Here is a 25,706-nt window from a genome sequence, read left to right on the forward strand (position 1 = left end):
CATGTAATGTATGAGCATCCACAGTTTATGATACTGTATATGAAGGGCATGAAATATGGTCAACAGTTCCTGAGCAAGTGCTTAATTGTCCACCGTTTGGGATGTGGTGACTTCTAGCAGTCAGGTTGCAGATAGCAACCTACTGAACATCACTCATCTCACCATCTGCTATGGTCCTCCCATAGACATGTGAAAAGCTCTCTCTTGAGTCACAGTTAGGTTTGTCATTTCTGGGCTACAGTTGGAACACGATAGGTAAAATTGCAGAGGAACTGCTCCATCTGTAGATATAAAGAGCTCATTCTAATGTAATGAAATAAGGTTTCTTATTTTCAAGCAATTAAACTAAAACAAAAAACAAAATGACAACTATCAAAGCTATAGTCTGTAATTATGTTTTGGTTATATTCGCTAAAATTGTCATCATGACCTGAGAGTAGAATAAGATACAGGTCAGCTGTGTAAAAATCCCAAAAAATCACTGTCTGTGGCTCCACCCAGTGGCTGTAATTTGATTTGCACGAGTCTACCGCTCCCAGCTAAATACAACCAATGAGAGCCAAGGAGAGTGTCTGAGAAGTGTAAATCACTCTTGTGCATACTGTTGGCAGCCCCCCTCCCTCATGAGCATACTCGGCAGTGCCCTTCCCCTGTACAGGTGCAGTGCCTGCTCTCACCTGGTCAGATACTCTCATGCCCAAACTGTAAACAATGGCTGAGAACAGATGACAACAATAACAGCGCCGAAAAATGCCCCACCGTTGCCCACGTCGAAGAGAAGAAATAAGAAGACTGCAGAAAAGCAGTGCAAAAACAAAGAATTGGACCGAGCCAGAGAGAAAACTAGGATAACTATGGAAGCATGATTTCAGAGGTGGAGGAGCTGCGGGATTTGTAAGGACTCAAGAGCAACACAGAGTTAGCTGCTTTTCTGCTGGACAAGTAAGGACCCCTGCTTGATACATGTTTCATTCTATGTTTTAGCCACAAGGCTGTGGTGGCGGTGGTTACAGTAATACTCACAATAGCATGTATGTTGCAGTACGATGTTGCGGTCGAGCTACGTAGCTTGTTGCTAAATCTAGCTTGTTAGCTTGTATGCTAAATCGAGCTTGTTAGCTTGTATGCCAACTGCAGTGTTTAGCTTTGTGTTTATGGCTACTGGTTAGCAAAAGTGTCTTTCCAGTGACTGGGCAGTTAACGTTAGTTTGTGTTCAGACTGAAGTGGTTGAATTGGTTTAGTTTTATAGTGTAACTCATGCTTCAGAGACAAAATGTTGCACTGGGTAATGTTTAGCTGGTGACTTTGTCAACAGTGAAGTGAGGAATAGTGAGTTGTTACTTGGGATATATACAGTGATCTGCATGAGGCACTCGTCATTATAATTTAGTTGTATTGGTCAGAGGTTGAATAATCAGGTCTTATGTCGTTGGCGTCCTCTGTTACCGTGGTTACAAGCTTGCTCGAGCACAGGCAGGTTTGAAGGCAGGGCGGCAGCACAGCAGAGAGGAGAAGGAGGGACCTGGTAGCTGTATCATTCAGATATTCAGTCTAAGTCCACTTTTTTCTCAAAACTCCAGACTGCAGCTTAAAATGACATTTCTGTCAATACTGATGCCTAAATCCTGCACACTGGACCTTTAATTAAGCCTAGAGTTGTGATTGTTTTCCATTCTTGACTGAGTCAGTCATAATATACAGGACTATAATTCACTGTATTTACCATTATTACAAGTTTATCAATATTGTCTCTGAGAGCAATATAAGTTTCATGAATAACAAAACACCATCATTTATATGTAGGCCTAATGTATGTTGTGTTTCTGTATTGATCATGAGGCTCATTACAAACCCACAACATCTGCCTAACTTGTTCACTCCGCCTTATTTTGAAGCCCACTGCATTTTTCTTTTTTTGGCAACATATGATAATATTTTCTGGCACTACGTTACTCTATGATTGATCCCTGGCACTTTTGGCAACAATGAAGACGCTGTCTGGCATCTTGTCTCGTTTATTTTTCACGTACACACCTTTGTTGTACAACAAACATACTGATAACATTACAGAATACAAAAACAGCCAAGCCGTCACAAATCCAGTCAGTCAGGTTATAGCTATTGAGGTTAGAAGGTAGATGTACAATTCAGGATGCTTAACAAAAGACAGTTAACAAATACGTAGGTATTAATCATCACTTAAAATTAGCAAGTGAGAACATTAGAAGTGAGCATCAGCCCGGAGTGAAAACTTCAATTCATTTGTGCATTCTTCTTTTGTAGCATGCAAAAAAAAAAAAAAAATGCAACCATTTGTTGCATCCTTTAGAGGTGATATTTGTAAGAAAAGCAGATTTTTGAGTCTCAGTCACAACTAGTCAAATAATGACACTCTGGGTTTCCCAACTTGTCACACCTGATGTTTTGGGATGATAGCTGACCATTCCTACAATCCCAAAGACTCGAATATCAACTTTAAATATCAACTCAGTTTAAATTAGGAAGAAAGTTGTTTAAAAAAAATGCTACAAATGTGGCGTGTGGTTGCTTAATTCATAAAGTACACCATTCTAGTGTTATGAGAGGAAACCCTAACCCGTATCCATGAAATGAACAACACATGAAACCAATTCTTTGCTGTATCCCTGTGGTTACTGATCCTTTTTGTCTTCCGCACTCTGGAGATTCTGTGGATGAAGGAAAGGGTTAAAAACAGAATCACTCCAGTATCAGCCAGGTTTGATTTACAGTCAGTGGTTTTGTGATTTGGTATTAGCGTGCACACATAAAGTTCATCTATTGATGTGTGCATTTTACCTGGAGTTTATGGTGCTCCGTCAATAGTCTGTCATACTCGTGTGCCAGACCTTTGGCCTGCCTCTTCATGGCCTCCACTTCAGCATGAGACTTGTGCACAGCTAAACACAAACACATTAATGCCCCTTAAAATTAGGGCCGTAGAATTTAAGCTTGTCATGAACATATTAGCCTACTTTAAGAATGGTTCCTTGATTTTAGAGGATGTGACTTCAGATTATCCAGTATGAATGACATGATGATTACCCACCGTCCTCAGCAGCCTTCACTTGATTTGTCAGCTTTTCAACCTCCAGCTTCAGTTGCTGATTTTTTGCGAACATGGATTTTTCCTCGTCCAGGAGAGCCTGAACACAAATGATTCTCCTTCATTACTGACAACAGACTACACACGACAAATACAAATACTTTATATGAAAGGATAAGTTTAAAGATGCAAATTTAATTATCTTCTCAATGTGGATGGAAAGTCGTGGGAAGTGTGCAAACTGACAACTGGAAAATCCCAATTAGGGCATCCAGAGACTTGAGTTGCATTGGACAAGCTGTACTGAGCCACTCTATGTTTCTTTTTACAGTTGTTTTTTTCATGTTTTAAAAAAATTAGTGCCTGTCTACTTCAGTTGTTTAGCAAAAGGCTGTTACACTGTTTAGCTGTGAGGTCAACACACTTTAAAAGGGGGACATTAGTCACAAACATTTTGAAAACACACAATTATGTAATACAAATGGTGCAGGATAAACTACAGTAGAAGAAAAGGGAAGGAACAGGTTCAGGCTCACTTGTTTAAGCGTCAGGTTGTCTTCTTGGTGCTGCTTGGATGCTTTGACAGCATTGTCCATTTGCGCCTGAAGACCCGCTGTCGTCTCCAAGGTGACAGCAACCTGGTTTAGCAAGGTGACAACCCGACGCATGATACTGGGATGAGTTCACAGGACAGGAAAGATGAGAAATGGAAGATAAGACAGAGACAGAAACTCAGAAATGGAATTGTGAGTAAATGGACAGTTGCTTGAGAATTTGAAGTCCCAAAGACATGATTCTGTTATTCTGAAAGAAACAAATGACACAAACAGCCAGAGGAAGAGGGAGAAGCCGGAGATGTAGAGGTTCCTCTGGGATCTGAACAGCTTCATGTGGATGTGGTCGTATACAGTCGGGTTCACCTTGGCATCCTGCATGGGCTGAGGCCCCGAGTACTTCTGAACCTCACGGAGAGCATCTGAGAGTGGGTGAGGGCACAGAAATGTGACTGATGCTGAAGACATGCTGTCAGCGTACTCACTGGTATTTAATGTCTGTCTCTCACAGGTGATTGCTTACCAAGGAAAAGAACAATAAGAACCATGATCATGGTGAAGAAGCACTTGTTCCAATAAGGAGACAACCAGTTCCATATTCTCAAGTTGAAAACAGAGCGCCATCTACAGAGGAGGTTAAAAGGATGTGTGAGTGTCAGAAAGGACATGGACACACTCTGCTGGTGAGTTGTGTGAACTACTTTTGTCAATTTCCTTATTTACAATTGTGTGCACACACCCTTTTTCGATAGATTCAATGAATGAACTTTCGAGTTTTGTGTGTTGAGCTTCGGTACCTCTTTGCTGATATGAAGGGTATACACAAGATTAGGTTGACCGCAATCTCTGCATAGAGAAAGAAAGCCACAGCCGTCCACTGCAGAGTCATTGTGACTGGGATTTCCTGAGGAGATTAGCAGGTTTCATGAGCTCCATGCAAAGTAAAGAAAGTCAGTGAAGAGTAAGAGTGTAAGTGAAGTCATTCACTTTTTGCTTAATCAATTTTATACAGGATATACTGCAGTACTCTCCTACTCTTTTATACTGTAGAGTTACTTATTGAGCACACACATGCGTCTCTGTGGGCCTACTACAAGCCTTCTGTAGCAGGCATTCATAGCCCATTTTCTATTTATAGGCTTTTACCTCTAAGACTATTCCAACTCTTCAGCATAAGTATCGTCAGCTGTCCTTTTGTTTAAGAGCAGGAGGTGGCCAGTCTAGTCCGGGCGATTAATAAAGTTGTTGGCTTACCGGGCAAAGTTGAGCGATCAGCAGAAAGAGAAAGTCCAGACACACATACACACACACATTCAGTAACACACACACTCTCACAACAGCTGCTGGTGAGCATCTGAGAAGCTACAACCCCTAAATAACACCCTGCTGCTCAGTTGACATCACCAGTCGGCCCCTTTGGGTTTGTTAAACAGCACATTCACACTGACAAAACTGAGCAAACGTGAGTTTTTAGTCTACTGAATGAGAACATGATGAGTTTTTTTCTTTTTTCCAGTTGTGTGTTTGTGTGTGTGTGTGTGTGTGTGTGTAAGCATGTGTAGCTGTTGCCACGGTGCAAAGTAGTCATGGTACACAACACCCTGCCTCTATCCATCCAAACTTCCAAAAAAAGAGTCAGTATTTTTACTCGGACTATCTCTTTTGATATGTCGACCTCTCTGACTGGGCATTTTTCTTCACCGAAGACACCATGCAAAGGGCCACAAGGGGGCGGTGTTATCTAACCATCTTATCATAGCCTCTGCACACGGACAGCAAGAAGGAAGTCTTGTGTCTTTTGCAATTACTGCAGTAAATTCAATCCAAATATTCCCCATGTGTCATGGAGATATGCAGACAGCCAACAGCGTGGATAAAAGGCTCGGTTTACACACCAGCTGTCACTGACATGGCGGATATAGGCTTATTACAAAAAGACTGGAAAGGGAGGCTCTTTTTTGTGTTTGTGCCTTTTCAAAAAGGAACATAAACATCTTGGCTTCCTCGTAAACACATGAATTGCCCGGGTATTGCACATCAACAAAAGCCGCTGAGGGAATTCTCGAACGTGGCCTTCCGTACACTCTTCCTCCATTTAAATAATGAGTTTTCTTTTGCCGAATTCAGCTCCCAAGAACTGTTCTGTGTGTTCTGCCCCTCTCCACCGCATTCAGCTCGCAGGAGTGTATTCACACGGGCTTCCTCTGTGAAAGAGACTGATAGCTGCTACCCTCTTTGACTGTGTGTCTTGGGAGTGCCGAGGAGCAAAATGTTTACAGCTGCGCCCTGTGATAGCTTTTTGAGTGTGGGCAAATGACTGTGGCAGAAGTGAATACACTTTGATTGCTCTCTTCTCCTCACCATCTCAGAGGTCGCAGCTCAGGAGACTGGAGAGTCATTACAGCAAAATGTCTGCAATAAGCAGATGGTCAGGCCGCGGTAATGGTGTGCATGATGGAGTGTCGCAACCCAAGAGCACCATCCCTTTTATTTATTGTCTTTCCATATACACTGTATACATTTCTGTCATGGTAGGTAAAGTTAAGAACGTGAAAATGAATATGGGCTTTATAGATGCTTTCTTAACTGTTGTACAAGGTTGTTTTCTTTAACATTTCTTTTTTTTCTTTTTCGATCCAAGTGAATTTGGTCAAGCATAAATTCCTGTCTGCTTTATAGACTAAACTGACTCGCCAGGTGAAAGCAGGGTAAAGCATAAGCTGACCAATATTTGTTCAAGGTCGGCAGGCCTTTGCTCAGTGATCTAAGGGATCTGTCCTCTGTGTCATCAGTGAGCGTATTAAAAACATAGCAAGGAGCTGAGCTTTTCAAATATTTTAAAAAACAATACGTGTATTTTAACTCGGTCAAGAGACCCAGTTAAGTTTTACAGGTCCTATGAGAGTTGCTGGTGTATATTTGTGTCTACACTTGGCTGTTTGTACCCAGAATACCTCCACAGAGAGGCATCTTCAAACCTGAGTCTCTCATGTATATCTCCTGATGAGCTCCTCACCCTGTCCCTGAGGGGTAGAACAGATGCCCTGCAAAGGAAACTCATATCAGCTGCTTGAATCCACAATCTCATCATTTCGGTCCGACCCATACGTTCAGCCATAGCTGAAGTTTGGGACATAAATCGACTCATAAATTGAGAGCTTTGCCCTCAGGCTCAGGTGCTTTTCTTCACTGTAATGGCGTGGCATTCTCAATGTAACCTTCATTTGTGAACAAGTCAGTCAGCTCAACCCATGCTGGCCCATGTGACCCAGCATGAGCTTCGAATTGGTCCCATATTTATCTCCCCATGTGAGTCACTAATAGTGTCAAGAGTGAACCCTCGGGCACCATAAGGGCGCCTTTTTCTGCTCACTTACCCTGGATCTCTATTGGCATAATTGCCTATGGTTGGTTACCATGTGGATGAAACATGGTGTTAGAGGTACTGATGTTAATGGAAATGCAGGTCACAGAGTCACAGGTCGCCTCGTAACATACTAGAGGTCAAGTGTTGAGACAACCACCCACCTACCAACAAGATCTGTCCCTGATGCTACAGCACTATTGAAGAGATCCAGCAGCCCAATAAAATACAGGGCACAGAATCCCACTAACTCCACGAACTTTGCATAAGTAAAAGTCGGTTGGTCTTAAATGTTCCTACAAGGTGCAATTTTCTGCCAACTTTATCACCTAAACTCAGTATTTTCCGACCTCTACTGAACAGTGCCTGACCAAAGCCCGACCTCACCTCCCTGAGACATCTTGACTCTGACCTTACCAACAGCTTTTTGTTTCTCTTTTGTTTTCTGACATGTTTGTACTTTTGTCAGAAGACTTCACCATCTCCAGCCTGATCCTCTACCGGTTTGTGAGAAAAGGGCCTGGGCCACAAAAGCTGAATAATGAAGCCTCACTGATCAGATCAGCCAGGCCATTACCCCAAATCACCCAACGTTTTCCAGCAAAGACTCATTAAGTGTCAAAATGTCCAGTTATCGCAAACCTACAGCCTCTACCAAGTCCGGAGACACCAAGTTACATTTTTTGCAGATCTGAAGCTCAAAGCCCAAAATCACAAATCAAGGCTAAGGAAACCAGACCATCATCTCCCTGGACAATGCAGGGTGACTTACTTTATATTTGGTCTTTTTGAGAGAACAGAGAGTAAATTTCTCTTTGACTGGAAACTTGCCTGCAAACAAATTTACAAGAACCCACCTAGCACAGAAACACTGTAAATCATTTCTCGGTGGTACAAGATTTTAAAAGCAGCAGTGCTGCTACATCTGCTGCAATACCTTTCCTTGACTGTTGGTTGCAAATGCCAAGATAGTGCAGGTGGGTCTGAGGTCAGAAACTTTTGTAGGACTTTACCTGCTAAATCCTAAATGCACAGACCAGACATGAAGTTTTGTCATGCTCTTAGCTCTGCATCATGGGAATAACCTTGGTTTCAGGAACTTTACAAACATTAAATACAACAGAAGAACTAAAAATAGAAGACTCAGATTATGCATCTGAATTAAAGCTCATCAGGAAGGACTACAAATCCACATAGGTTAGTGTCTTCACAGTCTAGTTCTTCAGGGAATATTATTTATTTATTTACTATGATGTGATGCTGCTGCTACATATGCTAAGTTTCAGTTAGCATCACACTAACTATCTCGCTACAGGATCTCTGATATTATTATTATTTAAAAGTTAAAAAGTCAGATGAAATTACTAATGGACATTACACAAAACTACTGCTACTACTGCTCAGTAAACTACATTGTCGAGAGTAAACGCACATCACCAACACCAACATGTCCACCAACTTGGCACAGAAAAGATACTACAAAAGGATGAAAATCATAACAAATCTAGTCTTGTAGTCTTGACAATGGCAGTAATGTGAAAGCTAAGCTAGTCAATTCTGTGCGCTAGCTAATAATCAGGATCAGGTCTACAATGTTTAAGTCATGGGATTTGGTGACCGTTAACTACCATACATAGTTTTTCGGAATTAAGTTCCCATGGAGCAAACCAGAGGGGCTTGACTTCAGTGCTCTCTGGTAGAAGGACGTATGTTAAGGCATATTTGTAGTGCAATTTCATGTTAGTTAATGGCCCACATAAAATATATGTAGATAAGCTATATCTGTGATGCACTAATATCAGTCATTAGTCACTTAAGACTTGACTTGGACTAAAGAGAGAGTGATAATGACTTATCTCTGGTATGAGCCTTAATCTAAATGAAAGACATGAGAGACCATGAACATCTCTGTTTGTCTTGTCAGGTATTTATTGTGGTAGCAAAACAAATCCTTAAACATTTCCATCTGGTTACTTTATCTGTTTGAAAAGGATCATGTAATGAATTCAACATGTGTAAATTTCTCTAGTTAACATTTACAACATCAAATCATTTCTTTAAAGAAAAAGTACCCAGTCAGCCAGCAGTGAAACAATTCTCTTTGAACCAGTGTTTCAAACTTCAATAAGCTACATTAAACTATAGCCACATATAGAACAGACCATTAATCATGTTTCGTTTGAATGCTTATGTAAAGTATCTCATTAGATGTGGAGGATATGACTTTGATACTGAGGCTGCTGAGTCCACACTTAGAATCAACCTACTTGCAGTGGGTGTAACTGTACAAACAATGTCTCCTGTTTAGATTATGATATATGGGCATATCTGGCATATTAATAACTCTGTTTGTTGAATAAGAGAATGAGGCCAGATAATGAATTCACAGTATATTAGCAATTGCTGTGCTGTATAGACTGTTTCCCAGCAACGCTATTTCAAGATGAGGAGTTGAGGGGGAGTTGTTGTGCGGTTAACTGTGCGAATCACAAAAAATGATGGGTGGAAAATGTTCAATATCAAAGAGGTTAACATTTATATCAGCACAGAGTGCATACTTCTGTGCGTCTAGGGATATGGTCAGATCCCTGCTTCACAATGCGGAGGAACAGCACCTTGTTTATGATGAAGCAGCATACTGTTTCACTGTGTATCTAAGGTTAAGGTTGGGGAAAAGTTTGTTTGTACTTAGCTGATCCATATACAGCAAGAGATATGTCAGATTTTATAGAGGCAGATTGAAAACTTTGGATGGAGGATGAATCAGCTGTCTGTATGTGGTGTGCCAGAAACGAATGAAGTGATGATACATGTCAAATAAAAATGTCTGCTGTAATATTAACTAGAGGAGGCCAGTAAATCATTTAATAATATTGATTATATATTTTATCTATATAGCACTTTTCATGATACTCAAAGACACTATAGGAGGTCATAGGTTGTATGTTGCAATCAAGAACACTGCCTGAAACAGTAGTTAGCAAGTTTCTTTGAAATTGACCTAATAACTGAAAGTGAAATGATTCAATCTGCTGAATGTTAAATCAGGTTTCTACCAAGTGCGATGTGAAGATTCAACTTGCTGTTGGCAGCACAACGGAATTTTAAGTATGGAGCGTGGTGGTTTTGTGAGGGGTTTGGTTGTCATAGAGGCTGTTCACATTTGGTATAAACATCAGTTCCCGAGTGATCGGATCACAAGTGGACAGCTCCACTCAACTGACATCCTCTTTGTGAAGCAGCAAGAAGAAGCAACAACAACAACAGACAATGGATTACACGCTGTCTGATCTCCAATTGGATCACTGATTAACTGTTTGGACTCTCTTAACCTGCCATTGTTCACAGCAGATGCCTGTGAGCACATTCTGTTTCAACTAACCTTTGAACTAGTGGCTGTATTATCCCCCGACTCCCTTACAAAATCGCTTAAATTTAAAAGTTGTTGAGTGAGGAATGACTTTAATAACTTTGCATAACTGTGCCATGACAAATTCAAAATGATTCATGCCTTCCTGTAAATTTGGCTTTAAATGGCACTACATTGTGTTGTTTCTTTCCTTGTAAACTGTGTTAGTTTGTTACAGAATCTCTGTACCACCACATCTGCTTCAGTGTTTTAAGAGCGTCATACCTCCCTTCATTTAGCAGCTGGTCATTTCCACTAAATTCATGAAAAAGACACCATTTTGTTTTAACTGGATCCAGTGTAGGCAACTTATTTGACACCCAAGGATAAAATACCCAGACTTTGTAAGTTATGGAATCAGGATGAACTTTATAAATGTTGTAGAATGCTGTTAACAACAAATTCTTCATGATGTGGGCACTCTTGTTAATACAGCAAGTGCTATACATGAAGATTTTTATTTGTGTAAAAAAACAAACAAACATCGTATTTTGTGTTTATTTGCATATTGTATGAGGAAGAGAGGATCCAAACACAAGTGGCCACTCAACACACATATGGAGATGCATTTTAATGCCAGATGTGAACTGACGTGCTGTCTACACATATTGATAAGAAACATGAACAGCCTCACACTTAACTCCTTCTATACGCAGGCTAGTATCTTGTTAAATTGTCAGCTAGTGTTCATCTTTTGCGACGATTGTTCAACCATAATGGGTTTCAAGACCATCCAAGCCTGACATTGCTATGCAAAAAATGAATGGGACATTTACTTTTGGAGCTCTGGAAACTCACAATTACCTCTGCTAGTTTGCAGTTCTATTGTGACATGAGGACTCTTGGAGGAAAATGGAATCCATTTCAAATATAATAGTCTATTTTGGCTTTAGTGAATACAAATGCTCACCATGTAGTGTCAGACTCCAGCTGCCAGTCTGTGTTGGTGAGCTCTGTTGTGATGGCCCCATTCATATCTTTTTTTCATGTGGAGAGAAGAGTGGTGGTATAATCACCAGACAGTAGTCATCACTGTGAGGGGAGCTGGAGGGCAGCAATCTTCTCTCTGCCGTCTGTGCCCCTCGCACACGCAGTGGTTGACACTCTGTCACTGCCTGATAAAACAATTCGACTGACACGCGGCTGCACGCGCATACTGTAGGGGCATAGCTGCACATGCTGCAGTAGGCACCTACAAAATACAGGACACACACATTGCGGAATAGATGCATGGACAAACACAGACACTGACTAGCAGGCACACACATACACATACACAGACACACACACAGACACACACACATACACACACACACAGGAGCAGGCATGCAGCCATTTCGGCACAAAACTTCTGACTTCTTTTCGTCCTTAACATTTTTGGTTTAGAGCGATAAGAATATGCTAGTCGGTCCTTTTGTCTGAGCCACATTTCTGAATAGGATGATTAAGATTTTCACAGAACAACGGCATATTTTGTCGAATGTAAAATTCTTACTGGAAGCATGCATGATGTGATGAGCAGTTCTTGTGCTGTGGCCAATTTGTCTTCATATGAAATCCATGATTGCGTTATAATACCTCATTATTTCACTACTTAAGGATGGATTTGAAGATGATTGTCCCTGTTTACCCCCCAGGATTCTTTTGTTCTCAGGTATAGAACAAAAGTGGATAATAAAGGAGTGCACTTTGTGTGTCATTAAACATCTGCTCTCTACTGATAGCCACAGAGAACCACATTATACACAGCATCGATTTAAAGGCAGACTGGTCTGTTATTTTTTTCCAATACCAGACAATGATGTTGGTAAGGTCATAGCAGGTAGAGGTTATACGCCATTGTATCTGTCTGCCTTTCGATTCCTTGTTTCCATTGGAGGCTAAGCCTTTCTTGTACAGAGATTATAGGTTGTATATCAGAGTCATATGTCTTCCAACTCTATAAAGTGTCCTTCCATCTCTCGAAATGTGGCTTAGTGAGAGTAACATTTGGAAAATGACCACAACGAGCAATTTGTCAAGCTGTGCTGACTGGTGTGCTCAATTCAGTTTCTTCTTCTCTACGATAGCAGAATTACGGCTGAGTGTTCGCTGACCTAATCCAATAGAGGCTCCATACGGACGGAGTAATGTGATTTCCCAGGCTTTTATTCTGTGTCTGCAGCTGGATAGAGAGGGGCCCCGAAGAGATGGCATCTGAATTGGGGACGGCTGCCTAAGAGAAGCAGCCCTGGGCGAGGGAGAGGACAGGACATAATGTATGTGACTGGGACTGCAGCCATGACACAGAGCATAGGGGTGAAGGAAAAGGACACGCCAGGGTCAAGTGATTCTAATAAGGCTCACAGTGAAGCATCAGTTCACCTCTGCTATTGACTACCAGTGTATTGACCTATTTTTTTCTCTTCAGGTCACCTGAGGTTAGAGGTGTATAGCAGTGGCCTGCTAACCTATCCGATATGCTAATTAGTTGACCTTGAGAGATTTGCTGCAAATGTCACGTCAATAAAACTGGTCCTACATTGACTAAAGACATGAAACTACTGGAACTCAATATAGTAGCATTTCATAACAATAAAGGTAGATGACACGTTCTTCAGTTAAATGCAGAGTTTTAAGACTAAATAATGCTTGAATCTCACAATGTTGTGTTTCCAGAAGTAAAACGACAAAGAAAACTCACGACAATGCTTTTGTGTAAATTAGCCTCTAGTAACAGGGCATGTTCGTGGATGTCGCATTGCTTTTAGGATTCATTAATCTATATTTTTGCTAGTCTATTTATTTTGTCATATTTAAGCAATGTGTCCCTGTAATAGAAAGATAAGCATGATTATGTGAATACTTCTTTGCCTTTTGCTTAACGCAGCTTTAGAATTAAATTATATTTTAATTATATTATATATCAATAATTCATATTCATTTCATTTACATTTTCATTATAGATTGAGATAGCAGATCATTGCCCAATTTCCACTTTTACAATATACCCCAATGCACTAGATAATATTGGGTACCTTGTATTTAAGCTGAATATTTCAAATGCATCCTGGAGCACAATTTGTACAGCTATGTGACAGAGTGCACTTACAAATAAAAGTGAATCTGCTCCGATTTTGGATCTGTTAGTTGTGGCCCGGCTCCAGGCCCGCATTTAATATCTTGTGTTTGAGAGCTCTGTTGTTTTCCCCCAGATGGAGATGCCACTGCGCCAGCCTGTCATCGCCTTTATAGGTAGGACCAAGGTTAGAAATGTCATCGAACTGTGCCAGAGCCAGAATCCAAACAAATATAGCAACAAGCATTGGTAAGAAAAAAGGTGGAGTTTATAAGCCTGTGAAATGAAACTGACCAGAAACAACACTTACGAATGGCACCATGTGCTGAAGGCATCTTGTTTTTAGATTAAACTAGAAGAGACTTTTAGATATTATGAAAATATGAAGATTATAAATTTGCCTTCTGGTACATGAGGAAATATAAGATGAGGAATAAGGAGGGATTCAATATTTATTCTTGTTTCCCCCTCAAAGGCATGAGGAGCAATGTTAAAAAAGCTTTACAACCACGAAGCTTGGTTTGACAATGAAATGGTAAATAGTTCAATCAGCTTTACTCAACATATGACAAAAACATCATCTTACATCAATGTACATGATAAACTGGAAGTTAAGTGGCCCCACTAGTACTTGCACAGCTTCAGTCTCAGCTGAAATGGATTAGTGAGAGCAAAGTTCCTCCCTTCCCACACAGAAAATGACTAACAAGAAGTGAATGTCGGACTGAATAATGGCAGTTCAGTCAGATCAACAGTCTATGTTCGTTGTGCTTGAGAGACCTTTTTTTGGCTTTAGTCAGTGTGGCTGCACCTCAGGATGGAAAACAAACTGTGACCTCAAAATAATAGTAGTGGGTGTAATCAGTATTGGTCTTTGAGAGGTAATTTTAGAAGGCAATCGATACAAATGATTTTTTCCAGTAGCACTGATGAAGTTTGGAATAGTACCTGACATTTGAGCAGAGGTCTAAATTATCTGTCACCAGGACTGGAACACAGCCGGTAGTTGTGAATCATTGCTATGGCGGTAACAGAAATACGTCTGTACATTCGTATATTGATTCCTGACCGTTAAAGTTTCCCCTCTCAAAGTTGGATTCATATACATATTTGTTAAATTTATCCTGTGGCTCAGTTTCTCATCTCGTAGGTCATTTTCCCTCCCCCGTCGGCTAATCTGTTGCTGGCTGTGATTCCATCTCCACTCTCAATCACAGACATGCCCTCGAGGCACCGTGACATGCACGCTGCCTGTTTACAGCAGGGTCATAAAGAACCTTGCCTGCATCAATATTCCCATATCAGTCCTCTCTGTTGTGCTACAAAACCACACACTGGCAGTCAGAGAGGCATCTGATCGAGGTTGTGTAATCGCTCTGGTAGCCAACAGCCCTGTGCTCCCAGGATCTAAAGGGCTCTTCAATTTTCTACTGTACCTGAGACAGCAAGGGCGTAATAAGCTCATTACTGAGATATACTGCGGAGCACAGTGTGCATATACATTTGTGTATGTGTGCCTTTATGTATGCATGTGAGTTCCCCGTATCTGTCCTGATCTTGGATAGAATCTAATCCTTGACCCTGGGATTGTAATGAAGAGAGCCGACAGGCTAGCTAAGCATGGCTTTATATGCTAATGTATATCGTAATCTAGATTCACTGTTAGAGCGCGGACTGAGTGTCATAAGCTGACAGTTTTTCCCTTTTTCGGATTCCCACTGCTGAACTTCTTCTGCAGCTGTGTGAATAAATTATTCCAACTTATTTAGGGCAAACTTGGTTTGTAGATATATTGAGCTGAACATTCAAGGCTGGCTGCGTTATAATCTACCAGTAACAGCCACCTGGGAAATACAATTTCACTGTCTCATTCATTGACAAACAAAGGAGAACATGCACTATTGGTAGACGTGCACAGGCAGCAAAGAAGAGCTTCATTATGTGTTGTTCTGTGTTGTAAACAGAATCTTTTATTGGGTTATTGTTAATTGAAAAAATGATGTTTTTTTAGGCTTTAATAATGTTTTAATATTTTGTGCAGTTGTTCTTTATTGCAGTTATGGATTTTCTTACTTGTAATGTAGAGCCTCGTTGTTAGGCTGGTGTTATTCGAAACAGACACCCATTCCCCACCTTTCCCTTTAGTTTGATTTAATAACTTCTCTCTAAAAGGTAACATCTAAGGATTCTGGTCTTGTTTTTTGAGAATTATAACAATATTTATTGTTTTCATTGTGCTCAGTGTGAAGCTGTCCTCGTCACGGTCCCTGTCCCACCGTGAAGTCAGGCTCAATTCATCATACCAAAATAAGACAGCTGTAGATTTTCCATTTGGCTCACAGACGTGACTGTTGAGGTGAAGCAGACTAGGCTTTGATTACATCTGGTTTACGTCAAACGATGCGATGAACCATGGTGTCCTGTTGTGTCTGTGGAATGTAAGAGTTCTTAAACTGTAGGAGCAGTGATCGTGAACAGTTCCCCCATAGCTTTTTTAGTTATGGCAACATAACATACACTGCTTTGCTACTTCCTTTCCATCTCTCTGTGTTTGACCTGTCTGTCATTGGTGCATCCTCACACCTATAGTTGTATTTCAGCGCGAGGGCCTTCCCTCAGGGGGCTCACAGACAATAAAGTCAGTGGTCACTCGGGATTGCAGGGTCTGCTGTCAGAGCAAGTGGCATTGTGATGAATGGGAGTAATCTCACAGCTGTTACAGAATCACAAACACTTGGGGGAGGGGAGAATAGGACGCCTTTTGCCGCGTTATGTGAGTGAACACAAAATTTATTATAAATATACATATACATAACAATTCCTACTTTCTCTCTCTAAATATACCTTGTTTACCCTAAGCTGTGCACATATTATGTATGTACACAAAGTACTGTATGTTGCTACCATTACAAAAAGCCATGCAATATCTACAGTACAGTATATGGTGTGTCTATGAAACCTACATTTATTCTCAATAAATAGTAATAAATTATCCACTTTTTGTTTTTGTACATTCTATTGCACATATTATTTACATTACTGCTTTGGATTAACATTTTCCCTTTTTCATCATGACCTGATGTCAGTTTTAGCTGCTTTAATTGATCCTAAAGGTAATGAGTTCCTCTACTCCACGTCCTCAGAAGACAGGCATTTCTGTCGGGCATCTTTGTCCTCAAATGTCACCTTTTTGTTCCTCTTTGGGTCGATCCAGGAGTTGTGGATAATGGCATTGTTTGGAGTAGGATCCGCCTCAATGATCGACACCACTCGCTTCTTCATCTTGCTTTTCAAGACTTTCTGGAACTTCTGCCTTGTGAAGGCATAGAGTAGAGGGTGAAAGATAGTGGTCCCATAGGCCATGACCAGGAAGCCCAGTCTCAACTTGACCATTAGGTCACTGGGACCCACACTCAGGATGACTGTGTTGAGTATTGTGATGGGCGTCCAGCACAGCAGAAAGGTAGACACAATCAGGAGGGACATCCTGAAAACCCTCTTTTGGCGCTCTCGCCTCTCTCTGTGGCGCTTAACAGCCCTGCGCAGGGCGATGATGACAGACACAGAGGTCCGCATACCCAATGTGGGGTTGCGGCTGCCGCTGCTTTGGGATCCATCCGTGGCCTCTTGCTGCGTTGTCATGGCCGTCATGGATGGTCGCTTTTTCCTGCGAGCCTTCTTCTTCTGTGAGGCGTGGAAACGTGTGCCAATGCGAATATTGAGCGCCTGCAGGATCTTTGAGTAGGTGATCAGCATGACAACGGCAGTGAAGAAGAAAATAGGGATCTGAGCAAGCAAGTGGTAATAGAGGCCAAGTTCTGTGTAGTACTGATTAGTGTGGACGACATTCTCCACCGCTGTCTGGTTCAGGTCAGCATGGCCCTGGGCAAAGAAGCCCACCTCAATAAAGGGTACGAGGAAACTAATAAAGGATAGCACCCAAATGGCAGCCAGCAGGGCCAGGGCACGGCCCATGGTCAGCACCCGGTTGGCTGGTTTAACTGAGATGTCGTAGCGATCAAGGGTGATGGCAAGCACATTAGCAGCAGTGGCGACACTAGCGAAGGAGACACAGGCTTCATGGAAGCAGCAGACGAGAGCGGTGTCTCCCTCCAGGGAAAGCAGCACCACCACAATGGTGAGGGGGATGCAGCACACACAGACTAGCACATCCAAAACATGGAGGTTCATAGTGACAATGTTACTGACAGAACTAATGAGGTTCGACTTCATACAGTAGAGGGCAAGGACAGTGAGGTTAGAGCTCAGGCCCAGGAGGATTTCCAGCATGAGGAAGCCAGTCAGGGAGACCTGAAAACTGACAGGATAGGGATACGGGCTGGGGGTTGCCGGACTCATGGTGCGGCTGATGGGTTCAGTGTTGTCGGTGACCGTGACGTTGCTCATGGTGGCTTCTTGTTCAGGGCTGGGAAGGATATGCATTATCCTGCGTGTGGGAAGAAGAGAGAAGAGAATTTATAAGGAGAAAAAGGACGAGAAGAGGTCCGCCTATTTTACATTTCTCAAAAGCAATAATGAACACACATTCTTAGAAATCTAGTCAGACGTAATGCTGCTGGTTATAATGATGAGAAGGCCTTTTCGGTTTAAACAAGAAATTCTGAGAACAGACACTTTAATAGTGATGGCATTTTTTTCAGAATATCCCACCACACGAACAGCATGACTAGCTAATAACTATCTCGCCTCAATCAGCTTCGACTTTTGTTATCGCCAGCCTTCATCAGACAGTTGCATCCACAGAGGAGGCTCATAATAGAAACACTTTGAAGCCAATTAAAATCTTATAACCTCGTAGCTTTAATGGCTTTGGTAAGAGTGGTGGTGGCTTAGTTCCCTAGCCTCTGTTGAACACTCCGTTAAAGTAGATAGTAATATTGCAGGACGGGGGTAGGTGATAAAATACTGGGCCTTGGTCCTTAGTCACCAAACTTGACATTTCTGGCAGCAATTTAATCATTGTCAAAATGAGGAGGTGATTCATGATTCCCATAATGTTCCCCTAGTGTGTACCTCATCACTAGCAGGTGTCCAGCACTCAGAGGTGCCATTCAAATACAGGATGTTTGTTCAGGACTTACATGATTGAAGGACTAATGAGTGCACCAGAAACCATTTGGTGTTTGGGACTGTAATTAATGTTTGGTTCGGAGGAGCAAAATCTAATATACTTCAACACCAGAGTTAATTAAAAATAACTGATTAGCGCAAGCAATATTTGAATCAGCCATCTTCATAGACAAATACACCCAATCTGAACAGGCGTCCATATGAGGTGGAGAACAACAAATGGTATTTTGTAATATTTACCCTTCCCTCCAGCACTATCTGAATTCCAGGGCTGTGTAATCAGGCCATAGAGTCCATGTTGCATCCGCAGAGACAAACATCACATCCAAACATAGCCTTTAGAAAAGTGTTTCCGCTCCAGCAGAGACCCCCAGCGAGGCCTTTCCTTTCCTTTCCTTCCCGGAGAGGCTGACAGCCAGAAAAGCACCTGTCTGTCTCACCAGGGACTGTCAACGGGCTGCTAGCTTCTTTTTCCCCTGACCTCAATGGCAAGAAAAGTAAGGAATCAGCCACCTGCACCCAGTGAATGTTAAAGAATATAGGCTAATGTTCTCTACAGTGTTTCTCAGATTCTTCCTCTGTTTGTTTGGTGATGGCGCGAGCGCTGATGGATGAGTGGAACAGGGCTAAGATGTCGGAGCCACCTCCTGTTTATAATCTCATGATATTCCCAGGCAGGAGAGACGCAGCCAACCAAGAAAACAAAGAAACACAGACTCTTTCCCCTGAGCAGGACTGGAATGTACTGCTCGTAGTACGATCCAAATCCTCGCTTTTTGCTTTTTTTTTTTCTTCAGTGAGAATAGTATTGTCAGATCTGTATATACAAAAAATCGTTACATCCATTAGCTTGTACTCCAAGAGGGCAGAGTTTGTCAGGTAGATTCCCCAGTTTACACCATAGTAATGTCCAGAAACTGTCCAGGAGGGGTCAATGCGTCCGAGCAGTGTCCAGGCCCATGTCTCCCCTGGGAGTACTAATGGAACAGGCCTTCACTCTCCACCTCTCTCATCAGTCTCTGTACGCCTGGCTCCAGCCGCCATTGACTTGTAAATCGAGCATAGGTCTCCAGTTTGCCCCTCAACATGCTGAACCCTCAATCACTGGGGGGATGACATGAGCAGAGCAGATTATTACAGTGCACGTGTGTCCAATCGCGTGACATGTGTGATCGCCGTGACACTGGTGATCACTCGTGTTTATGTGTGCACGGAAAATGGAAGGGGGGTTGATTCAGCGATTCAGCGGAAGGTCATCCTCAGGAGGTAGTGGCAGGGAGTTCATGAGGCAGAAAGAGGCCGTCGTGTAGATTTTGCAAAAAAAAAAAAAAGAAGATCCCAGACAAGAACTGGACTTTAGAAAGCAGGATCTGCATGTAACATCATCCGTCCGTCCTTCAGTCCGACATCGTTCTCAGAGTGACCTGAAGAGAGAGAAAGGATAGGGTAATGGGTGATAGAAAGAGGGATAGAGGAGGAGGAGTAGGAGAGGGAAGTGTGGGGGATGCGTTAGTGATAATAAACATATCCTCTGTAGAGAGGCGACAAGGAAACTCTCATTAGCATAGCAACAAGCCTCTGATGTCTTATCGTGTTCCTGTGCATCGCCTGATGCACTTTACATCGCCACTAACGCATTAACATAACAGCAACACTAATAAAGGACTTTCACAAAAGCAACTGGTATTACATCTCAGCCACCCATTGTCAGACTGAAGATTGACTGGAGTAATATTTTTGCTTTTCTGGCCGAGTATAGTGTGAATTATTAAAGGAAAAATGCTCGGTGTAATATGCTGTGTGTCACTTGTACAGCCACAGCGGGGATGCTAGTGTCATACAATTTTCATGACAGGGCCGACTGGATGAGAGCTTTAGTGCGGTGTAATTCCTGGGGGCACTTGTCATAAAGAAACAGATGCCCCCTTGCGTGCCACTAAACGTGATCCATGTAATCTCCTCGGAGGAATATGTCGGTCATTCTTCAAGGTTGTTTCAGGGAGGGATGCCATACTTTACTATGCCTCAATGTCAGCAGAAAATGAGCAACGGGTCCTGCGCTTCTGTACCCGGCAGGAGAGATGATCATACATGTTAGAAAGATGCGTGGTTGCATATCAAGTTTCTGTTGTTCATAGAGAGCCTGACAGTTTGGATTGTGTGTGTGTGTGTGTGTGTGTGTGTGTGTGTGTGTGTGTGTGTGTGTGTGTGTGTGTGTGTGTGTGTGTGTGTGTGTGTGTGTGTGTGTGTGTGTGTGTGTGTGTGTGTAGCAGTAAGACACAAGCAGATATGCACAGTATATGTATATACAGACATTGGATTGCATGAACACATTATCAAAAACCTTTTAGAGTGTGATGCCTACTTGGAATTCAAGACAGAATGTATTTAAATCAGTTACTGAGATGGTTTCACTTGAACCATAACCCTGTTTTTTTTCTCTTTTTTTCATTTAAAGTCTTACAACAATGGATCATAACTGAAGTTATTCAGGTAAAAATGTAGTCGATGGTCTCTGATCTGATGCATTTTGTTGAGATGTTCAGCATTTAGTTGTGTTTGCTGTCACATACGCTGTGCTCAGCTGAGTGCTGTAAATCAAACCAATAAGTAGAGTGCCCCATCAAAACACGGCCAAGCTCACCATGCAGGGTAAACACAGATGCTCCGGTGCTGGTCCACACACCACGCTGTACAAACAATCTAGGTCGACTGATAGAAACTGCCGGTTTATCTTCTGCCCCCTCCAGCAGTAATCCAAGAAGTGGGATTGAATATTGATGAACACACGAGGGTCACACAACTGACAGACGTTCTTTCCCTCCTGAGTCCACAGAGATTAGTCCTTACAGGGATGCTGATGGGATTTTTCTTTTTCTCCCTTTGTCGCCTTTTTCTCTTTTATCCATCCATATGGACCGGTTTCCGAACACTCATCATCTCACCAACTCTCTGTTGCACTCCCTCCCTCCCTAACTGCCTGGATAGGAGTGCAAACCATCACACTCCTGGTATCTCTCTATCTCCCGCTTCGCTCTCCTCTCTCTCCCTTGTTCCCTCTCTCTCTCTCTCTTACTGCGGAGGTTTGCAGTGCTCCCCCAATCCTGATTGGTCCTCTGTAATAGGCTTAACCCTTTCCTCTCCAGCGAGGGGAGGTATTTCCTTTTGTTCTGACTCTATCCTCTCCTCCCTGACAGTGACTGTGACACCCCGTGTGGGGCTGTAGTGATTTGGAGGAAGAAAAAAAAAAAGCTTCTACTACGCTTTTGCACAGGGGCTTTAAGATGTCACTGCGCTAAACACACAACCTGCTGCAGAGTCGGCGAGGCAGGCTGGAAAAAACAGCAGAAAATTCTGCAATGATGTATTAATTAGCTCTGTCACGATGTAATGAACACGTAATGTGTTTGTGTACCATAGAGGGGACGATGAGGATGGACAGGCAGCAGAGAAGCGATATCTTTCGCATCGATTTTGCGCACACACATGGCTCTTAGTATGCGCGTGCAAGTGAGCATGAGAGGCAGCAGTACTGACAGAGGGGAGATAAATTCTTGCAGCTGTGAGTGGGAGAAATGGATTATGCAGGAGAGAATGCAAGTCAGAAAAGAAGAGATAGAGGACAGAGGCTCTGATTGATAGTTTCAATTAAGTTGCTCCGTCAGATCAGTAAGAGGTTGACCACCCTCCATTCTTTTGTCAAGGCTCATTTGTCAGGTGCAATTATTGCCACAGGGCATCCTGGTACCTGACAACCTCCGGTGAAGAAGAGGGGGGCATCTGCTGCCACGGCTCTGCCACCTGATAAACTATCAATTAAAGCCCACAGAAAATCCATCAGGTGGTGTTAGTCTGACGGTGACAGCCTCATAAGGACGCGTTGCCGGGCAGATGTTTCGGTTAGTTTTCAAAGTCATCAAAGTCGACTTGACACACAAGAGAGACCAAAGATGTAGCAGGGGTTGTAAACTGTTTCCACCACTGGAAGGAAACACTCTGTCAATTAATCGATTAGCTGATCGACTGTTACAATCGATTTAGTCGTTACAGTTCCAGATCTTCATATGTATGGATTTGCTGCTTTTTATCCTCCACCAAGGTTATTTATGTTTCCACCTGCGTCTGTTTGTGAGTGGGTTGGTTGGTTTGTCAGCAGGATTACAAAAAAAGAAAAAAAAAAACAAGAAACAGATTTCCAAGAAACTTGAATGAAGGATTGGTCCGGACCCAGAATAGACCCCATTAACTGTGCAGATCCAGATAAAAGGGATGGATTCTTTGTCACTTCCTTGAACATGGTGAGATAGGAGGGTTTTTTTTTTTTTTTAATTCGATTTGGGGGAACTTATTCATGGGTCTTATTTAATGGGTTGGTATCTATGTGTTTATGCACTTTGATGCTGAACCAAATAAAAATCCATCTTTCACCACACAATGTACACTGGGCATTGTTTTGTCGTCTGAGGTGTTGGCTGGCAAACATTTTAATAATGATGTTTTGGCACAAAGAAATAACGAGACGAAGGTCTTTCTGCAGAAATGCTGTGATTTGTTTTTTTTTCTGGTTGTAAGTGTAGTGGACAATGTGAGGGAGTTATTTCTTTGACACAGTTTTTTTCAGGAAAAATGAAAACTGTGGAGCAAAATTGATTATTCTTTACTCCTTCATATCTAAAATATGAAACACATTATCATAGATGAAGCTACCAAGTGGTATTTAAAGTGGTTAAAACGAACTCTACCATCCCCAGCTGCAACATTAACGTGACATTCATGCATCAATAATTTCAATCCAGGATTATTTCAAATTGATTCATTTTGTTTGCAATTGGAAAAATGCTCAATGACAGATACCACAAGTGGCCAGGCTGATTATCCATCCATCCAGAGAAATATCTGTCAAAACAATCACAACATGATTTTTTCTCTACTGTGTGCAGTCGTAGCTGGTATAATACAATCATTGTGAGGTTTGTCATTTTGGGCTCTGAGGAACTTAGAACTGTATGTTTTAGTTCTGTGAAAAAACACATTAATTGATGAAGACGACAATCACCGCAGCTGTGCATCTTGCATGATGAGCTCTGCAGTCGCAGCTTACTGAGTTTCTGTGTGGAATGTCTTCCTCAACGCTGTACTTTTGGCAAACCATGTAATCTAGAACAAATTGAAGGTCAAGGGGGGAAACCTCAATTACAATCTGGTAATACTGAGGGCACTGGACACCCCTCATCATACAGAAACACAGTACATGTTTGTCTTCCAATTGACACACGAGGACCACTGCACACTGGAGGATTAAGATGAGCAAATACTTGCACGTTTTTGAGCCCATCATTAACTCCAATTCTCACTTGATCTTCACACTGAATGATATGGGGCTCGGCATGTGTGTCGAAAGTACTTGTGTCTGTCTGTGTGTGAGGCTGTGTGTGGATGGAGGAAAGATTAGAAAGTTTGACAGATGGGTGGGGGCAGAGAGAGCTTGTCTCTTTGGTGACTGGTGTGTATCGGTTAGCGTAGTGTGAGCAGCTCTTTTGTACATATCAGTAGGTTTGTGTGCATGTGTGTCCTCAAGATTACGTGTTTGTGTACCTCGATGTATGTACCCGACGTCAAGTACCTGCTTCCTCCACGGGATCCATCTGCACGCCTCTGGCTGTCAGACTATAATTACACAGCAGTGCCAAGCAGCTCCTCTGTCGCTCCCTGCAACTCAAGGCACCGCACGTTTCATAAGACGCATCCTGAGGAAAGGGGAAGGTGGACACATATATCAACGCTGGACTTAACACTTCTCACGGTCCTTTGGGAATCTTTCTCATTTTAAAGAGTGGTAAACATGCTACTGCAAAAACCCCTGCATTCCCAAAAACCTCAGAGTTCAATAGAAGAATGATGTTAATATTTCATTCCCATTAATATTTCATCCAGATTTTTCTCTGTCCCCAGACTCCACTGTCTGATATTCACTACAGTTTTTCTTCGCTTTCACTCTGAGTTTCTGTAGATGGCCATGGATATGCTGTGTACATGTGCCTGTCGGTACTCCAGTGTGTGCATTGCTTTTGCTTATACCACACTTGTTGTGTGTTCTCACCCTCCATGGTACAATGTGTGGGTGTGTGTGTTGTGTGTGTGAGGAGGACCCTCTCTGGCCTGGATCATCAGGTGAAGAACATGCAGATGCGCCGTCGCTGGCCATCTTATTTCAAGTCTGTGCTTTGCATGCCAAACATCCGCAGGCAATCGAGCAATAGTGGGATGGAAGCGGGCAGGCCCAGAGGACCCAGCATACAGACTTTTATCTCCTCCCTGCAGCAGGCATCCTGCACTTCCATTTGGTGCCACTGTGATTTGCTCCAGATTGCTTCAGAACAGAGTTAGCTCAGTGCAAATGGGGTGGCAGGGTTTCAAATATTGTAGCAGTCTGCTGTCGTCTGATCAACTTAAATTGCCCTTTTCGTAAACCCAGAGGAGCTCCCAGTCCATGGACCTGGGTGCTCACACAGAGACGGAGAAACACAAATAATGTCTCTTGAGCTGCTCTTGTTTTTGTTCCTTTGTTACATTTGTATTTCTGTATTTTTCTTCCTCGATTATTCCACAATTTCACCCACTTCCTAAACTATCCATAGAGCGCCGCAGTGAATTTTGCTGCTTAAAGGATGTTGGCCAAGAAAGAAGACGAGTAGGAGATGAAGAGAAAAAGAAACATTCCAAGGTCTTCTGTTTTTGACCACAGGGCAGTCTGCTTTGACGTCAGTCCTCGGGTTCCTCCATGCTCAGTTGGTAAGAGATGAAAGTCCCCTGGATCAAGCAAGAAGAAGAGGAGACGAAAAGAAGGCCACCCCCACGTCCTTCGGTGTTAAAAAACTGGAGACTGATGAGCAGCAGCTGGCGACAAAATGCAACCTCAGTCCTAGAGGAAATGTTAATGTATCCTCTTCCATCCTCGTACAGGTCCATTAGTGCTGAAGTGGCTTCATTTGTACGTGACATTTAGCAAAGTATAGTGTGTAAGGGCTTTCGGAACCCTTGGTAAAATACGACTAATTTGGGTACACAATGGATTACAGTCCTCAAATTGTTGTGTAATTATTTTTTTTTAATTATGTTCCACTTCTAAAATGATTATGGGGAACAATGTAATTACAAAGAGTGA

At 42.3% G+C, this 25,706-nt stretch overlaps 2 protein-coding genes and 1 long non-coding RNA gene across 7 annotated transcripts; 1 reads left to right on the forward strand and 2 right to left on the reverse strand.

Moving 5' to 3' along the window:
• Nucleotides 1-620: 620 nt before the first annotated feature.
• On the forward strand, nt 621-25,444 carry LOC119025177. Of its 3 annotated transcripts, none has more exons than XR_005076717.1 (4): nt 621-942; nt 3,877-4,051; nt 4,131-4,302; nt 25,287-25,444. It is a non-coding gene; the product is annotated as an uncharacterized LOC119025177 (long non-coding RNA). The 3 variants fall into 3 exon arrangements; XR_005076718.1 differs by lacking the exon at nt 25,287-25,444 and adding an exon at nt 13,587-13,872; XR_005076719.1 differs by lacking the exon at nt 25,287-25,444 and adding an exon at nt 12,557-12,996.
• On the reverse strand, nt 2,016-5,036 carry LOC119025176 (B-cell receptor-associated protein 29-like). Of its 3 annotated transcripts, none has more exons than XM_037108590.1 (8): nt 4,766-5,036; nt 4,417-4,549; nt 4,143-4,243; nt 3,894-4,041; nt 3,602-3,737; nt 3,069-3,165; nt 2,819-2,919; nt 2,016-2,688 (listed from the first exon to the last, which is right to left on the reverse strand). In XM_037108590.1, exons 2-8 carry the CDS (start codon nt 4,506-4,508, stop codon nt 2,653-2,655), a joined length of 711 nt encoding a protein of 236 aa, XP_036964485.1. In that variant the 5' UTR covers nt 4,509-4,549; nt 4,766-5,036; the 3' UTR covers nt 2,016-2,652. The 3 variants fall into 3 exon arrangements, with proteins under 3 accessions (XP_036964485.1, XP_036964484.1, XP_036964483.1); XM_037108589.1 differs by having other exon boundaries at nt 4,417-4,523; nt 4,874-5,035; XM_037108588.1 differs by having other exon boundaries at nt 4,417-4,523; nt 4,766-5,035.
• Nucleotides 14,056-21,561, reverse strand: LOC119025174 (G-protein coupled receptor 22-like). Its single transcript, XM_037108587.1, has 3 exons — nt 21,186-21,561; nt 18,782-19,965; nt 14,056-17,897 (listed from the first exon to the last, which is right to left on the reverse strand). The coding sequence occupies exon 3, from the start codon at nt 17,891-17,893 to the stop codon at nt 16,577-16,579; it is 1,317 nt and encodes a 438-aa protein (XP_036964482.1). The 5' UTR covers nt 17,894-17,897; nt 18,782-19,965; nt 21,186-21,561; the 3' UTR covers nt 14,056-16,576.
• Nucleotides 25,445-25,706: the final 262 nt, after the last annotated feature.

Source organism: Acanthopagrus latus, chromosome 8 (assembly GCF_904848185.1).
Source record: "Acanthopagrus latus isolate v.2019 chromosome 8, fAcaLat1.1, whole genome shotgun sequence".
Taxonomy (NCBI): domain Eukaryota; kingdom Metazoa; phylum Chordata; class Actinopteri; order Spariformes; family Sparidae; genus Acanthopagrus; species Acanthopagrus latus.

Bases quoted from the DNA above. Each gene is read 5' to 3' on its own strand.
- LOC119025176 (XM_037108590.1), bottom strand. From the start codon at position 4,508: ATGACTCTGCAGTGGACGGCTGTGGCTTTCTTTCTCTATGCAGAGATT. The intron at 2,920-3,068 runs GTGGGTAATCAT...GTTTGTGTTTAG, and splicing joins AGTGAAGGCTGCTGAGGACG to CTGTGCACAAGTCTCATGCT. The intron at 2,689-2,818 runs GTAAAATGCACA...CTTCATCCACAG, and splicing joins CGGAGCACCATAAACTCCAG to AATCTCCAGAGTGCGGAAGA.
- LOC119025174 (XM_037108587.1), bottom strand. From the start codon at position 17,893: ATGCATATCCTTCCCAGCCCTGAACAAGAAGCCACCATGAGCAACGTC.